Source organism: Salvelinus sp. IW2-2015, linkage group LG3 (genome assembly GCF_002910315.2).
Source record: "Salvelinus sp. IW2-2015 linkage group LG3, ASM291031v2, whole genome shotgun sequence".
NCBI lineage: Eukaryota > Metazoa > Chordata > Actinopteri > Salmoniformes > Salmonidae > Salvelinus > Salvelinus sp. IW2-2015.
The window spans coordinates 3,220,948-3,239,478 of NC_036840.1; the positions used below are offsets into that span (position 1 = coordinate 3,220,948).

An 18,531-nucleotide genomic window follows, 5' to 3' on the forward strand; every position below is an offset into this window, starting at 1 on the left:
AAAATATACAAATGTTGTATTTTTAGATTTTGTCTAGACAGATTGTAAATACATGTTGAAAGCTGAACTTTCAAGATGTCTGAGCCATCTTAGACACCTCTGTTCAAACTAGCCTCGTCTGTCTGTCTGTCTGTCCTGTCTGTCTGTCTGTCTGTCTGTCTTGTTCTGTCTGTCTGTCGTCTCGTCTGTCTGTCTGTCTGTCTTGTCTGTTCTGTCTGTCTGTCTGTCTGTGTCTGTGTCTGTGTCTGTGTCTGTGTCTGTGTCTGTGTCTGTGTGTGTGTGTGTCTGGACTCTGTCCCCAAACACTCAATAAACACTTGTCATCCAAACAAGGAAGAGCTGCAACAATGCCTCTTAGAGCACTCTCTGAGTTGAGTTAGACATGGTGTATTGCCAAGAAACAAGGTGTGTGTGCGCGCATCCCATTTCATGCTACTTCATGTTCTAGTTTGGCTCTGATATAGCTAACCAGCTACTAACCCCAGCTCATGTGTGGAGTCTCCAGCGACAAATCATAACATTCCACACATCCATGGACTCAGAAGAAGCAGTCTTTGTGTTATCCCTGCTTGTCAGCAGCTCTCTCAAGCCCTCACATGGATTTTTCCTCATTGTAGCTCATTTCTGTTCTCCTCTTTGTTGAATCTCTCAGTTTCCAACAGATTGATGGTAATTCTGAATCTGAGTTCCTGGAGAAGAAGTGCCTGGGAAAATAGCTATGGAGTCAGGCAGGCAGGCGGTCCAGCCGAAGCCGCTCTTTCTCTCTCTCTCTCTCTCCCCCCTAGCGTGTGTTTGTTCCTCTCCACACATTGAGCTGTGGTGGAGAAGAGGCAGAACAGGCTTCAGAGCAACAGCAGCTGCCAACCGCCCCCAACACAGAGTTCAGAGTTCAGGCCAGGTTTAATTGGATATCATTAGTTCCAAGACGATTTCCATAGCCCAAAGAATCTCAGCCCAAATAATCCAACATGGATACAAAGTTTAAAAACAGAGACTAGGGTAGTTCTGTAATTGTGACTCAAAGTTGGTAGAAGTAATAATGATGCCCTGCCTTCCCGAATTCAGTTTGGAACAAAGGCTGTGCATATATGAGTATATTCTCCTATAGTCATGAGTGAAGAACAGAATATACAGTAGTTATTGGTGTGGATGCAGAGTCAATTTATGGCAGGACCTGAGAGTGTTGTGTGTAGGAAACAGCAGTCTCTAGCCACACACACACACAGGTCATTCAGTCATAAAGAGCCTGACTGCCTGTGACTAAATGAGGGGGAAAGATTCAATTCAATTCACAACAACTTTATTTAACCCTCTCAGGGCCAGTTAGGAAAGACTGACATACTTCATACTTCACTTAGTACATACAGTATAATAGATGGAGGGAGAGAGAGACGGAGGAGGTAGGGGAAGTGACAGTGCTATAGTCTGGTCCAGACTTAATAAGATCCCCTGACTGTCACCCTGCCATTACACGGCCAGACACTCAGACATTCCGAAGATCAGTAGCAAAGATGGGTGGAATCACACAGAGTAGGAACACTTTGATTTTGCCTTGGTCCGATGGAACTAGGTGCCTTGGCAGCATCTTTTTATACAGCTCCTGATATCAAATGAGTCATTTTATCGGGTGGTACTGGAGAGAACTATCCTTCTCACTGTCATCCTAACATACCAATGTGTCATCTTCACTATCTCATCAACAGCACTCTGTTTTCTAAAGACAACTGACATTTGTACAACACAAGAAAGCAGCTCAGCTTGTCAAAATAAGCCATAGTGTGTTATCACTTCGAATAATCAATGTGGTGCTTATTTCAAATGGGAAGAGAAATCATATTTTATGCACTTAACCATTTAGCTGCGTTGTTTGGTTGTACGCCCGCATAAATTACCACTTCTCTCTTTTTCTCCTGGACGCACACTGAGTGGTTTGGGATTCAACGCTGCTGAGAGTAATTGGGACTAAACAAACCTGTTTTGACACTAGCACTGCTGGCTTTTCTGCATTGTATTAGAGTCACCACAATGGTGTTTTCCACAATAGAGACACCACACATTATCCACCACATCTACATTCCATTATAGTTGCAGAACACACACACACACGCACACGCACACAGACACACAGGTTCATCCAAGATATTCTTTGAGGGGGGTGAATGCTGTGTGTTTGCACTCCTCCTATCACCATGCCCCTCTAGCATCCACTACAGTCTCTATCATAGAATGTCTTGGGACGTAGCCACCTTACACTGGGCCAGTACCCTCTGTGTGCCCACTTTGGCCATTTGCCGTCTTACGACGACAGTGGCACACTGACATGTTTAATATGCTCTCCGCCTGCCTCCCTCTTCCTCCCAGCAGCCCTGAACTGGTGTGCCTGTGCTCTCTCTCCYTCTGCATAATTWACACACTGCTTTTCCGGACCTGCTTTAATAAGCCTTGGCATCTTTTATTTCCTTTAAAACGTTTCTTCACCTCTCCTCTCTTCATCTTTGTTGTTGCCTTTAATTAGTCGCCGCCGGCTGGTGCTCATGTTGCTTTGTTGCATTACTACTCCCACTAATATTAGACTGCTGTAGTGAATGACAGAGGTCAATGAAGTCGATGACGTCCATGAAGGCCTCTGTCCCCACCTGTATACTATGAATAGCTTTGCTACCTGCTCTCACCTCATTTGGTTCGTCTAAGAGGAAGTTGTTAGAGTACCAGGACAGCGCCCCCTTGCATCCCTTAGGGATGTCAGTGAGTAAGGACCGGGTGAGAACCAGGGTAGGGGTGGTGGAGACTGAACCAATGCCCTGATGTYTGATGTGTTTACAGGTGTTGGAGCAGTGGGACGCGGCCCAAGGCCAGGGAGGGGGTCAGGGCAGCCCCCAGACCAGTCTGTCTGCCCCCGTTGTCCCCCACAACGCCCCCTTCCTGACCCGCCACCTYCACAGGGCCTCAGTCCCAGACTCTGCCCTCCCCGAGGGCTTTGATCTGAGCAGGCCCAACCCCTATGACCTCTATGAGAAGTCCAGGGCTATCTATGAGAGTAGTAGGCGTAAGTACTGGAAACACACTAGTACAACAACAACAACAACATCATCAACAACAACAACAGCCCCATAATATCTGTCTGGGGTTCCAGGGGTTAATGTTCTTCTGAACAGGTGGACCTATGAAGATGCACACAAACACATACACACACACCTCATCTCCTGAATGAATCATTGTAGCCCTAACAGTAGTCAGGGCTCCATAGTGCTCCATAGTAACAATGGCCTCAGCTCCACCTGTTCTGTTCCTATAGGGACATAGTCTGGGTTGTCTGGGTTCTGTTCCTATAGGAACATAGTCTGGGTTGTCTGGGTTCTGTTCCTATAGGGACATAGTCTGGTTGTCTGGGTTCTTTCCTATAGGGACATAGTCTGGGTTGTCTGGGTTTCTGTCCTATAGGGACAATAGTCCTGGGTTGTCTGGGTTCTGTTCCTATAGGGACATAGTCTGGGTTGTCTGGGTTCTGTTCCTATAGGGACATAGTCTGGGTTCTGTTCCTATAGGGACATAGTCTGGGTTGTCTGGGTTCTGTTCCTATAGGGACATAGTCTGGGTTGTCTGGGTTCTGCAGAATGAGATGTATTATGTTGTTTTGTCTGTAGATGTATTTCTGTAAATATGATGGAGTATGACAACGGTTTAAGAGTTTATACTTTTATCTTAGTGCTGACAGATGACTTGATGTTGATACATTTGTACTTGGCCTAGACTCCTTCGTTCGGGGAATCTCTGAATATCTCGCGGATCTCTGCCTCCAGTCGATGTTCTGCCAGAGTGTATAGTCAAATTAGCCAAAAAAAATTCAGGAACATCTCAGCCAACAACCTGTCTTCTTAGACCGCTGTATACTTTAGGAGCCAACAATTATATATTTTAGCCATTAAAGATCCTGTCAGGGGTACAAGCATAGGGATTACCTTTCAGTTCATTGAGTCTACGACCAAGCTTTTAACTGGGTTGCCATGATATGCTCTGTAGAAGGAGTTGTACGACAGTATACCATTGGTTTTTGACATCAGTAGTCATATCTACTGTATGATTCTGAACATAAAGTGCACTCATCCTTTTGACCAGTGCTAGTRACAGTGCTAGTTTCTGTTAAGTCCCTGCAGCTTGATGTACCATAGAGGCTTCATGATTGACATGCGAGGCTCTAGCCGGTAGACATGATAATGCTCTGCTCCTCTCTATGGTAGAATCTCTGTGGGCCTGAGTCAGTCGTAGGTGAGGAGAGAGACAAGCGGTGTGCACGCTTACGCAACACAACCTTTATTAAAGAGGACAGGGCTGTCGGAAGAACTCCACGTCAAAGCCTTCCAGCGTCTCGGTCAATCTTTCTCTGTAGCTTTCCTTTCTCTCCCTCTCCCTCTCTCTGTAGCTTTTTCTCTCTCTCTGTCTCACTCTCTTCTCTCTCTCTCTTTGTTTCTCGCTCTTCCATCATTTCTTTCTCTCCTTTACTCTCCTTTAGTCCTGTGTTCAGTTTAGTGTTAAGTATCTGTCCCCTTCATGTAACATGCCCCCAAAGTGCTGTTCGCTGCTAGGCTACACGTGCAGACTGTTGGTCAGTCAGGTTAACAAGGTTGAGGCACAGGGCAACTTTTAGGAACACTTTACTTGTTTCCCCTCAGTGGTGTGGGAGTTCTAGGTCATGAACAGGCTGTTAGAGAAGAAAATGCACCCATACCCCACAACCATAGACAAGTCAGCTTCCACTGAATGTTGATAAGGTTTTCTACAGCTGGAAAATAATCATGCAGCAACAGGAAATGAAACAGGTTATAATTCATGGAAAAAATGTAGGTGTTGATAATTTMTTTTCCAAACTTTAGAATCCTTTTTAAGCTTTATTACACGTTTATATTTCCTGCTGTGTAGGAAAATTCTCAGTAACAAAAGAGTGATCAAATTAAGATCCTACATCTGTAATTAGATGCCTTTATTCTAGTAGGGAACCAAGAGACCCCATTGCATGTGAGAGAGCTGGAGATAGATGGAGATTTATGAATTGTGTACTTTATGTAAACTACAACACAGTCTGGAATACACCAAAATCATCCTYTAGCCAGCAAGGTCATTCTGTCCTTATCTTCTGCCAACATCGATGAGTATTTTTTCMAGCAATCTTATTTAATATTAACTAAAAACACTGTATATGGGTTCCGTGGTAAGACTTGTGTCAGTCAGYCTCCTTATGTGTCATCCGCCATCTTTGTTTCCACAATTAATTCCTCTGGTATCCCAGCGGACACTGTCTCCGTGATTAAACCTGCTGTAAATAGAGCCCATTTCTCATCACAGTCACTTTGACCCGCTCTACTTCATTTCATAGGAAAGGGTTTTCAGGGTAATGAATATCACTATGCCGCAAATCATTCTGCTTTCCAGTAAAGGCCTGATTGCAGATGAGTTTCTGCTCCCCTAACACATACTGTAAATAAAAAGATAGCTGTATTACAAGCCCTAAGCACTTCTTTTCCACAGTGTAATGGATGATGTAGGAACTCTGTGCAGACAATGTGCTGAGGCAAGTTTTTTTCTGTCTTGCTCTAGTCTCAGTCTTTTTAGTAGTCTGCTCTGAGTGAGACAGTTGTAAGACAGTGTGTGTGTTGTATTATTGTTTATGGGTGCTCCCTCAATCTCCCTCCCCCACACAGAGCCAGGCCTGCCGCGGACCACCTTCTCTGTGGACCACTCTGGTATGTACGGTGGCCCTTAAGAAGACTCCTCACAGGGAGGAATAGGGATTATTCTAAATGTTCTTTTTTTTCTGAAACATTTAATTTAATTTGCAATGCATTAAAGGCCCAATGCAGTCATTTTATATCAGTCTCAAATCRTTTCTGGGTAACAAATAAGTGCCTTACTGTAATAGATTTCCATTAAAATTGTCAAAATTWGCTTTTTAGCCCAAGAAACATTCTCAAGAAAGAATTTAGCAAGAACTGTCTGGTTTGAGTGTGGAGGGGAAAACTGAAAACTAGCTGTTATTGGCAGAGAAGTTTGGAACTCTCTTTGTTATTGGTCTATTAACCAATATACCGTATTGATGTCCCCATGGAAAGCCGAAAMTCCCRCCCATGCAAACCTGCTGATTAGGGTCCTGTGTAAATTATTTTTAACAAGCTACCAGGAAATAACACTGATTTWAAAAAATCACACTTTTAGTGTTAGTTCCATCAGCTGTTGTACAATATTATATAAAACACAGGAATAACAGTGCCTTTAATTTAATGTGTTAACTTCCACAATGTGTGATCAATAATCCTCTGGCTCCACATAAATTAGACATTAGACTGAGGGCACTCCAAGGTCAACACGTGTCACAGGTGTTGTCTGTTCCTTGACCCCAGGGGCAGAGTACCAGGAGGTGGAGGTCCACCTGAGGAGGCAGAAGTCTGGCTTCGGCTTCCGCATCCTTGGGGGAGACGAGGCGGGACAGCCTGTGAGTCCGGACACCCGTGAGAAGGCTCGTATGAGATGGGCGTGGAACCCTGTCATTTTCTCCTCTCTAACCCACTACATACATATCTAACCCTGAACCCTGACTGACTGAGAGACTGGTGATGCTGCTGTGGATGGTTACTGGTTAATTGTCTGTAGAGTAACACTCAGCGCAAACATGGAGCCACGTATCTATTCATAAGCACCACTGACATAACAACCACTTATACATGTCATTTCACATACAGTTACTCACTGCATGTTTCTTGTCCACTTGACCATGGCTACATATCGCTTCAATGTAGTCCTGTCAATGTAGTTCTGAATCCAGCCCTATGATTGGTCAACCGACTTTTTAACCCCTACCTCTCCATGCGTTCTGATTGGTCTGGTTCCCATAAACAGATTCTGATTGGGGCCATCATAGAGAAGAGCCCTGCGGACAGAGACGGGCGCCTGCGGCCAGGCGATGAGCTCATCTTTGTGGATGGGATCCCGGTGGCGGGGAAGCCCCACCGCTACGTCATCGACCTGATGCACGGCGCTGCCCGCAATGGACAGGTCAACCTCACCATCAGGAGGAGGCTACAGGGCCCAGGTGAGAGGATGGGAGAGGACAGATCTAGGATCAGTTTCCTGAACACTCCTAATCCTAATCATTAGGGAGGAAAACGAAACTCTGGCCTTAGATCATCTTCTAGGGACAAATTCATCCTACTCCAAGAAGGCCTGATAGTCTTCCTTTCTCTGGCCTTATGTGGAGTCCGGCTGTTGTATTGTACCATGAATTGTAGAGCTGCAAGAACATGCTGTGTAATGAGTGTAGCAGCCCTCTACACACACCTTCCCCCTCAGATTTCCCCATTCCCTTATGTCAGCTTACGCTCCGGCTGCCTTTGGTGCCTGGGGAGGAGAGCACAGCCACCCTGGTGAGATCCCGTCTCCCCTCCTCTGTCTCCCTCTTCTCCTTCCGTCTTCAGTCATGAAAAGCTGTCTGACTCATCCGTGTCGTCCGTGGTCTTGCCTTTCATCCCTCGAACTTTTGATTCAAAGTCACACTTTTGGAGGTGTCAAGACTCTGTCTCTCCCAGAGGTCTCACTGTCTTCAGTTCAACCTTGATCACTGAAGGAGATGTAATGAGTTCTAACATGACATCTTGGTTTTGAGGGAATCTTAGTTCTTAGCGATTGTATCTACAGATATCTTCAAATGTAGGTTTTCTTTTGGATTAAAAAGATCTTTGGATGCAACAATACAGCCGATGAGGTGTGAGAGAAACCATGACCTTTCTCTGATCTGATAGGCAGTCCAGACAGGGCCAGTCGTTGTCCATTGATGAGTGCTGTGCTGCTTTGCTGGGCTGCAGTGTGGTGTGGTGTGGAGGAGAGCAGAGCAGAGCAGGTTAACTCAGCTCTCTGTTCCCCCCCACAGGAGAGCCGTGTCCAGAGAACGGCCGCAGCCCCGGCTCTGTGTCCACCCAGCACAGCTCCCCACGCAGCGACTTCACCAATGTCACGTATCCTGGCAACAACGCAGCCCCACCCACTGACGCCATGGGTACAGGTAGCACCACAGACGGAGAGCCGACYTCCAGCGTGCAGCAGCCACCGAGTGATGTCATTATCCACCGCAAGGAGAGYGAAGGGTTTGGATTCGTCATCATCAGCTCGCTCAACCGGCCGGAGACCGCCAGCGCCATCAGTGAGTGCTGCTCTGTGTGTGTGAGTGTGTGTGTGTGTGTGTGTGTGTTATTGCGTGTACATGGGTTGTTTACATTACAAATGTACTTCCTTATTGGCAATTTCACCTTAAAAGGGAAGGCTTAGCATTTTATTATGCTCTTGAGTTTTCGTGCATTTTAGTCCAGCATATACGGTCGTTCCAAGCAAAGATAACCAAATCCATTTTGACAGAAATTGCTGAGAGGAAGAGGTCACAACTATAGAAAAAATKTAACACCTCTATTTTTGAACCATGTACTCATCCTCTAACCATCTAACCCRTCTCAATTCCAAATGGTTTCCTGRCTGTATCAATCCCTCAGATCTGAGGTAGCTAGGCTACAGTASACCGCGTTGCCTTTTAGTGCCCTGCCCACACTCGCCGTGCATACAGCCAGCTGTCTTACATAAGCTGAGAGGGGGCGAGAGAAATGTGAAAAGAGCGAGCAACATAGATAGAAAGAAGAGAGGGAGAGATGGAAAGAAAGCAGCCAACCAGTAAGATTAGCCTGAACTCAGACCCATCCTCAACTAACCATATCTGTGTGTCTCTCACTCTGTGTGTATTGTCCTCCKCCYCTCCTCTCCTCYCATCCCAGGCGTGCCCCATAAGATTGGGCGTATCATCGACGGCAGCCCGGCGGACCGTTGCGGTAAACTGAAGGTGGGTGACCGCATCCTGGCGGTGAACAGCCAGTCCATCATCAACATGCCCCACGCCGACATCGTTAAGCTCATCAAGGACGCCGGCCTCAGCGTCACCCTCCGGATCATACCACAGGAAGGTGAGCGCGACGGGGGGACAACGGTCAGTAGACTGGAGATAATGGGGGGACCAAGGGGTCAGCAGAGAACTGTATACTGTAGATGTGGGGGGACTTTCAGGGACTGTTGTTAAAACTGTTTGTCATCTTAAATGCAGCACGTTGTCTTACTGTACAGACCGTTGTACATCCTTTTTTAAAAGAGGTTGTTCTATCTCTGGCTCAGGCACTATTTGCGTGGATCAGAAAGTGATATGTCTGTTTGGGAGAACTGTCTAGTGAGTCKGTTTCTGTCACCATCTTCTAATGCTTCATGGGTGTTTCTGGTTATGACGAGCATCTACTGGAGATTACACACAGAGCATTGTACTGACAGTTCTTTGAAGTAGATGCACCGTGTATTATGTTAATGTGGCTCTGTCTAGCATAGTCTATTCTGTGGTGTGTATCTATCTGTCACTGTGTCTGACACTTCTGTCTGTCTGTGTTTCAGAGCTGAGCCCGTCAGCCCCTAGCTCAGAGAAGCAGAGCCCAGCAGTGACCCAGCAGCACAGTCCTCAGGCCCAGCCCAGTCCCGCCGTGGGCCAGCCCAGCCCTGCAGTCACTCAGCCCAGCCCTGCAGTCTCCCAGCCCAGCTCCCTGACCCACCAGAGCCCCATCACACAGACCCCAGCCCCCCCACCCCAGATCTACACCCACGACAGCAGGTACGGCAACCGGATGGTCACACACACACACACAGATGCACACTGCTTAAAAACACACACACCAATTCATAGCACCCAGCCCAGTTCAAAATATTGGTCCGTCAGGATTGGGCCATAATTTACACAAGCATTTCGCTAAACCCACAATAACATCTGCTAAATATGTGTGTGACCAATAACATTTGATTTGATTTAAGACGTGCAGCATTTGAGTGCTCTATCATTTCCTATGTATTTAAATGGTTTAAGATGGTTGATCATCTATGTGTATGGGTCAATGTAATCTTTAGGGCTTACAGCACATTTGGAAATCTCACTTATACAGCACAGTAGTATGTTGTTTTTTTAATCTCTGGGGTAAAAGCACTGTTCCTAAGGGAATTACAGGTGAGAGCGAGGTATTCTCTCCCTGTCTCCAGTTTGTTGTATAATATCACTTAACTCTTATGGACTCCTGAATTATTAACCTAAATAGCTTCTTTATAGACCTACGCTGAATATTTCATCAAGCTCTTACAGGGGGCCCAAAAGGTACCCTGTCATTGTCCTTTCCCTCCTGCTCTGGAGAATTCCCCAAAATCTCTGAGTACTCTTATTTATTGCCAACTCTGTAAAAAGACTGAGTGTCTTTTTATGTGGTTCAAACAATATATTTCACTTACCACCACTAGTCTTGCCTAAAAGGTAGTTTGATTGAAACAAACAAGGTATTTGTAAATAACTTAGAATTTGACATGAATTGATTCAGAGAGCATTACCTTCACAACCGAATGAAGTCGGAGCATTCATATGAAATGCTTGTAATGATAACCCACTGGGCACATTACATCTTTACACATTGGTAATTGGGTAATATTTAGTTGAGAACTTGATCAATGAGACTACAACATACTGTATATTCAGCCACTCAAAAAGACTCAAAAAGACCACTCAAAACTTAGTTCAATGTCCAATGTGTTATCCGTGCATTCAACCATCGAAAAGAGCACAACCAAATTCCAATGGAAAAACAATGTCAGATTTTTGGTTTAGTTTTCACTGAAATGTCTCACTGCGCTTTCAACCATTTAAAAGCACAGCAAAGTTCAAATAGGAATACAAAGCCAGCTATTTAGTTTATTTATACAACAGATGAATGTGTTATCACTGTGTTTCATCTAATAGAGAACCAAATGACGTGGATTGCAGTTGAGATTCCATTAAAAGTGCATGGTGCAGAGATCAATACTGTTACAGATTCTGCACAGATTATTACAGCAATAGTGAAGATCTCCAGAGACCTGCGACAACCTATTCATGCATGCTTTATAATAAGGATTTTATAATTACTCAACCTCAAGGTGGCCATGGATGTGTTACTCATTTTAAAGTTGAATGTTACATTTGTTTGTACGATAGCCTTAATTTAGGCTATATTAAATTGTGTTTGGTTGACAAAGCAACCAAATATCAACATTTAAATTAGATGTATCTACTGATTGCATAGTTCCATCTGAGCCACTGGCTTAATCACATTCTTTAACTTGTATTTTTGGTTGAGTTAGAGACATGAATCCAACATATCATTGGTTAAACTTGTCAACAAGTTAATATGCTATTCATTGTTTATTGTATTTCAAACATTGAATTGTGTTTGATTTTCAACATAACAATCAAAGTTAAAGAATAGGACTAAATCATATCAAACTTTAAATGCACTTTAAATAAAGTTGGATTTGATTTAGTCCTATTCTTTAACTTAGAATGTTGTGTTAACTTACATATTTCGTTGCGATGGAGACGTGAATCCAATTACGAACTGTARTTAAAGCCAGAGTAAGTCAGTATTACAGGTGGAAGTATCCAAGCAGAAGAGTTACATTTCCTTCAAATGTTTTTATTTGGTGGGTTGACAATATCATTACATTTGAAATCAACCAGAGCTTGAAACCCTAGGCCTATTGTATTGTCTATTTTTAGTTGAATTCTGGGTTGAATTGAAACAATAGCTGNTCATTACATTTGAAATCAACCAGAGCTTGAAACCCTAGGCCTATTGTATTGTCTATTTTTAGTTGAATTCTGGGTTGAATTGAAACAATAGCTGTTGATGACTTAGCAAATGCTATATAGGCCGAAATAGTCTCATTGACGTTATATGATTGATAAAGTATGGTCACATTTCATTGAATCTGTGAAACTTTCCCTTTGGAATGACTTTGATAGCAACAGCGAATCTATTTAGTTTTTAAGTGAGATCTCAAAACAATCATTGTCAAGATAGCATCATGGTAATAGTCACTGATAAATATCATATCTAAGCAGGGTGGGCTTGGTTACAACCCTGGATGAGAGACCAAAGGGTAGCTGTACATATATCAATTCTCCAGTAGGAGGTGCTGCCCAGCCTATTGTTTTGAAGAGCTGATGCTGTTTTTAAGGTACAAATTCAACATAGGTTTGTCTATGTTGAAATGTGGTTACCATGACAACCTCATCTATGTGGTTGAAATTTCACCCTCAAAACAGCAGTTTACATTGATTACTTTTTTCAAATCCAATGTATTTTCCTTGTAGATTMCTTGTCACAATACATTGACAAATTACGTTGTAACAACGTTGATTCAACCAGTTTATGCCCAGTGGGAAATTTTCCTTTAACTTGATTGGTTGGTTAGTTACAGGTCAGAGGTGAAAGCGAGGCAGGACGTGAAACCGGACATCCGACAGCCTCCATTCACAGACTACAGACAGCCCCCGTTGGACTACAGACACCCTCCTGTAGCAGACTACCGCCAGCCACCCACCCTGGACTACAGACACCCTCCTCTGATGGACTACAGACAGCTGTCCACTGACCCCAGGCACTTCCCTATGCCTGTGCCCCACGACTACAGACAGATCCAGCCACAGATGCCACAGGTCTACCAGGTCAGATACTTTACTTACTGCCTGCTGTCTGAATGTGTCCTACTCCTTCCCCTCCTCCCTGGTTATTACTGTCTGTTGTCTGAATGTGTCCTGGTTCCTTTCCCTCCTCCCTGGTTCTTACTGCCTGTTGTCTGAATGTGTCTACTCTCTTCCCCTCCTCCCTGGTTCTTACTGCCTGTTGTCTGAATGTGGCCTACTCTTCCCCTCCTCCCTGGTTCTTACTGCCTTTGTCTGAATGTGTCCTGCTCCCCCTCCTCCCTGGTCTTACTGCCTGTTGTCTGAATGTGTCCTGCTCCTTCCCCTCTCCCTGGTTCTTACTGCTGTTGTCTGAATGGTTCCTGCTCCCCCTCTCCCCTGGTTCTTACTGCCTGTTGTCTGAATGTGTCCTGCTCCTTCCCCTCCTCCCTGGTTCTTACTGTCTGTTGTCTGAATGTGTCCTACTCCTTCCCCTCCTCCCTGGTTCTTACTGCCTGTTGTCTGAATGTGTCCTACTCCTTCCTCTTCCTCCCTGGTTCTTACTGCCTGTTGTCTGAATGTGTCCTGCTCCTTCCCCTCCTCCCTGGTTCTTACTGCCTGCTGTCTGAATTGTCCTACTCCTTCCCCTCCTCCCTGGTTCTTACTGCCTGTTGTCTGAATGTGTCCTGCTCCTTCCCCTCCTCCCTGGTTCTTACTGCCTGTTGTCTGAATGTGTCCTACTCCTTCCCTCTCCCTGGTTCTTACTGCCTGTTGTCTGAATGTGTCCTGCTCCTTCCCCTCTCCCTGGTTCTTACTGCCTGTTGTCTGAATGTGTCCTACTCCTTCCCCTCCTCCCTGGTTCTTACTGCCTGTTGTCTGAATGTGTTCTGCTCCTTCCCTCCTCCCTGGTTCTTACTGCCTGTTGTCTGAATGGGTCCTACTCCTTCCCCTCCTCCCTGGTTCTTACTGCCTGTTGTCTGAATGTGTCCTGCTCCTTCCCCTCTTCCCTGGTTCTTACTGGCCTGTTGTCTGGAATGTGTTCCCTAACTCCTTCCCTCCTCCCTGGTTCTTACTGCCTGTTGTCTGAATGTGTCCTGCTCCTTCCCCTCCTCCCTGGTTCTTACTGCCTGTTGTCTGAATGTGTCCTGTTACTTCTCCAGGACTTTGACTTCTTCACCGTGGAGCTGGAGAAGAGTGTGAAGGGGTTTGGCTTCAGTATCCGTGGAGGAAGAGAGTACAAGATGGACCTGTTTGTCCTGCGACTGGCCGAGGACGGACCCGCCATCCGCAACGGGAGGATGAGGGTAGGCTGATGACGATGTCACATCCTGCGCTGAACTAACACTTCCCCTCAACATACTTACAGTAGCTTCTCTCCCAACGCTGGTTTAGTGGGATATTAATAATAATTGTTTGCTGGTTTTAATTGTCTGATGATTATCTTGGCAGCAAATTTCCATTTTAAGCCCTGTAAGAAAATAATCTGCTAATGCAGTGTGGCTGAGTGTGTGAAGGATTTGGGATGTTTTGACACCTGCTGGGTTAGTGGGTTTACTGGCAGCAGAAACGTTTCTCAGGTCTAGTCAATAATACATTAGGTACTATGAACATTCGGATGAATAATTAAAGGGTGGCTGCTTTTACCATTAATAGTTTTCACGTTTGTCCGTTTCGTAATGTTCTCTCCAGGGATAGAGGGTACTACCTGCCGGTCACCATTGGTTTAACAAAAAAAAAGAAGACAATTATTTTCAAAATTGAAGTTCAAATGTAACGTTAGTACTCTTTGTAAAAAGATGCAGAGCGTGCCAAGCATTTAGTTTTTCCCCAAGTTCACGCCTTCCTTCCATCACCTCTGTCAAAGTATGAGTCACTCTCTCTCAACAGCTGTATATGTTCTTGTAGCCTGCTATGTTCATCCAGAGTGACTCTGACCACTTTATGGCGTAAAAAATACAGAAATCTCACTTTACTTTTCCGATATCAAAGAGTATWTTACAAGTCTGTCATTGCAGTTTTTCWATATCTCCTAAAGTATCTTGATCGTCTCCTACCCGTCACACTTTTCTCTCTGCCCAATCTCCCTAGTGTGGGCCAATAGCGTCATCGCTGTGCATTCCTTATCTGTAATGAACCTGTCAGAGATAATGTGTGTAAAACGCCCCGTAGGGATATTACTCTCACTCCGCCACGGCGAGGTAAATGCAGCTCGGCGGGCCCAGGCCCAAACCCATCGACTGGGGATGAGGGATAGCTAGCGGTCCTCGTCTCTCTCTTCAACRCCCGTTCCGGTATCGTGATTTATCCTTCAGTAATCACAGCTTTAAAGGCCCACTCAAACTCTGCAGTCCGCCACACACAGGCCCAGTTTGAACTCTGATCATGGGGGAGATGAATGGTCGAGGGGGAAAGGTAGGATCATCTAACACCACTGTTGAAATGAACTGGGATGGGSCGGCTGGCTATATAGTATACTACTTTTTACACGACCAAGGCTCAGGCTCTGGTCAAAAGTGCACTATATAGGCAATAGGGTGCTGTTTCAGACACAGCCTTAGTAAGCTTGGCTGGACTCGAGATAGCATCTAGAGGAGAGACAATCCAAGGATAACCATGCTTCATCTGGAGCCTGGAGGTCATACTACTGCTGTTGGCTTAATGTTCAATTCTCCCATCCACACYCAGTCACTTCCTATCCATTTAAAGGGGAATGACTCATGGCGGCCTCATCCATTCACTAACTGTCAGAAGGTGTAGATGGACGGGCTGTCCAGCTCCACTCAGATCAGCCTAATAACACTTAATGACTCCCCTTCTCTCTCTCTGTTGCCGGGCAGATTCTCTCTCCTCTCGCTTTCAAATTACTTCCACTATTAGCCGAGAACTTTTCCATTTGTTACAGTAATTGGTTTATACATTTGGCTCCGCAGCACGTGGTCTCCTACACTATCAGTCAAGAGGGCACTTGTCCCATTCCCAAGTGAAGGAAGTGTGTTAGTGAGATCCTTCAGGGGATATGCCTATACAATTGKCTTCTGACCTTGATGTTGTAGTCATAGAGAGGTCACAACCTTTTCACTGCAGTGCTGGAAGGGAGGTGTAGTCTACTTAGTGAAATTAATAGGTTACTACCAGGTCTTCAGCTGCTAATGTCCTGGGTCATATTCATTTGCAACGGAAAGCTAAAACAACTGTTTCTTATTGGACGGATTTAGGTACTCCCTCCCTGTTTCAGTCTAGTTTCTTCCATTTGGTACGTAATGAACAACGCCCAGGACATTGGTATTCAGGAGGGTATCCTCTTTAGTCTCGGCCCCCCTGCAGGGAAGAGTCCATAATTCAATCTAAATGACATTATAAAAACGGGCTGCAGGAATTAATGGCAACTGACACCACATTCATGAGTGCTAATTCTGATTAGCGCTTTACACYRGCCGCTCTGATCCCWCTGCACCACTATGATTTATAGATCCACATTGATCCTAATAAATTGTGATCCACAATAAATGTTCCTTATTAATTTTGTGCTTTAATACGTAGTGTGTGTGCTTATCTCAGAGGCCTGCCAAGAAATAATTGCGTTGGTGGTTGCGGCAGTGTGTGCCAGCGCTCTTCCATAATTTGTTCATCTAATCAGGGAATTGGTGTGAACTTGTCACGCAATGTAACGCATGTTTATATAACACAGGGTGCTCAGTGGGTTGGTGATTTAGAGGTTACTGTCACAGTGGTCTATTGTCTATTTATTGTCTGTGCAGTATCTGCATGGCAACAGGATTTCATGCACATACACACACCTGCATGCACACACACACACAGCGAGGACACACACACACACTATCTATCGACATTATTGCTCTCCCTCTCTCTCACTGTGTTGTCTCTCCTTCTCTCCAGGTAGGGGACCAGATCATTGAGATCAATGGGGACACCACCAGGGACATGACCCACGCCCGGGCCATCGAGCTCATCAAGTCAGGGGGCCGGCGGGTGCGTCTGCTCCTGAAGAGAGGCACAGGGCAGGTCCCAGAGTATGGTGGGTTTCCCTTCTGTCCCTCTAACTCTGTGTTTACYCCTCCCCAGGCCAAGGCTAATCCAGCTGTAACACACTCAAATCCACCCGCTTACCTTCTAATCTCATCTGATTCCAGTAACACTATAATCACATTTTAAAAGTCACACACATTTCTAAAATGATTACGTCTATAGATTATTCTTTACTCGGGCCTCCMGAGTGGCGCCGCAGTCTAAAGCACTGCATTGGAGTGTTGCGGCGACACTACAGCCTGGGATCAATCCCGTGTGTCATTACCGACTGTGACTGGGAGTCCCATAGGGTGGCGCACAATTGGCCCAGCGTCGTCCGGGTTGGGGGAGGGTTTGGCCGGGGGGGCTTTACTTGGCTTTCGTGCTCTAGCGGGCCGGGCGCCTGCGGGTGAACGGTGTTTCCTCCGACACATTGGCGAGGCTGACTTCCGGGTTAAGCGAGCGGGTGTTAAGAAGCGCGGTTTGGCGGGTCATGTTTCGGAGGATGCATGACTCGACCTTCGCCTCTCCCGAGCCTGTTGGGGAGTTGCCGCGATGAGACAATTAATCACGTAATCACGAAATTGGGTAGAAAAAGGTGGTAAGAATTACAAAAAACATAAACTATAAAACATCAACTTTATAACTATAACTCTGCTTATGTCTGGCATGCCTATCTTCTAATGTAGTTATATTTTCTATATCCATAGCAATGTCTTTCTCTCTACTTAATACTTTAACACAGATAAACTTGTCTTTCTCTTGACTAACAATAGTGTAACTCTTCCTTTCAAGGCGTCTGGTTTAACCCTAATGACTGGTATAGGTTGTTACTCCCCTTTCCTTAGGAATGGTACCTTCCAGTCTCTCCATGTGCATGAAAAGTGACAAGCATGGCTCCCCCTATTTCTTCCTAATGGGCCACTCTAAAGACACGGTTTGTGACGATCTGCATGTTCCAGTCTAATTCTACTTGGTATCGTGGTTTGTGGTGTGGTTTTGTGTGCCCATGCCGTGGGTTGCAGCTGTGACTTCCTGGTCAGAACACACTGGCTCCTCCTCTCCACTTCAATCACAGTGACATCAACCTACAGTAGTTCCCCAGCTATTGGGGCTTTCAAGACAACTGGGGGGGGGGAAACGAGGTCAAATCATGACGTCACTGATCTTCAGGTCGGAAAATCTGAGCTTTATAAAGATGTCAGAGTTTGACCGTTAGTTTTTTTCCTGAGTTCCCAGTTGTCTTGAACACACTTAAGTCTGAGATTTCCAAGTTCCCAGCTGTTTTGAATGCGGAATATGTCCACATGGTCATCAAGCCAGCCCAATGGAATTATTATACTGTATGTACACACAATAAATACATTTTACACATTTAGAAAGATCCATGAACCAACTTTTACAAAATGGCGATTCAAACTGACAGCCACTATCGTCTAGATAGATTAGTCAGAAATATATAGGCAGACTATTTCCTGTGATAAAATCCCACCGTGGTGCACGCTGAGGCCCCTAACAGACATTTATGTCCCCTGCACCTCAGGGAATGACAGCACCTAGCGGCCCACTTGGTAATAAATCCTGATGTGTCAGACTCTCCCATGGCCTCTGTAACRGAGAGTCACASTCCCGGCCTGTGGGTAGTGAGTTAGCGYTGAGGCTWGCACTGCACATGACTCTTCCACAGCCAGCCAAGGCCTCCACTGTGAAATACAGTCATCAGCACTTAGCTTTGGCAGGTGACCAGGGTCTTTAAACACAGGAAATAGTATTGTCTGTCTCCATCTTCGTTGCTAGGCGACTTCTGACTACCACTCCCAGTTGGAGACTCTCCCCGGCCATTTATGACAGAGATTTTTTTGTTTTCTATTTCTGTCTCTCTCCCTCCCTCTCTCTCTCTCTCCCTCCCTCTCTCTCTCTCTCCCCCCTTTCCTCCACTATAAAGAGTTTTTTCTATTACCTGC

General features: G+C 45.4%; 1 protein-coding gene across 1 annotated transcript in view; it reads left to right on the forward strand.

The window, feature by feature from the left end:
• LOC111955712 (membrane-associated guanylate kinase, WW and PDZ domain-containing protein 2-like) overlaps positions 1 to 18,531 on the forward strand; it is a 43,450-nt gene that overhangs the window by 19,299 nt on the left and 5,620 nt on the right. Inside the window, exons 4-13 of the mRNA XM_070433912.1 lie at positions 2,824 to 3,046; positions 5,697 to 5,738; positions 6,393 to 6,508; positions 6,889 to 7,081; positions 7,916 to 8,185; positions 8,805 to 8,990; positions 9,463 to 9,676; positions 12,334 to 12,586; positions 13,702 to 13,845; positions 16,439 to 16,577. Of these exons, the coding sequence (XP_070290013.1) occupies positions 2,824 to 3,046; positions 5,697 to 5,738; positions 6,393 to 6,508; positions 6,889 to 7,081; positions 7,916 to 8,185; positions 8,805 to 8,990; positions 9,463 to 9,676; positions 12,334 to 12,586; positions 13,702 to 13,845; positions 16,439 to 16,577 (1,780 nt within the window). The remainder of the gene's footprint in view (positions 1 to 2,823; positions 3,047 to 5,696; positions 5,739 to 6,392; positions 6,509 to 6,888; positions 7,082 to 7,915; positions 8,186 to 8,804; positions 8,991 to 9,462; positions 9,677 to 12,333; positions 12,587 to 13,701; positions 13,846 to 16,438; positions 16,578 to 18,531) is intronic.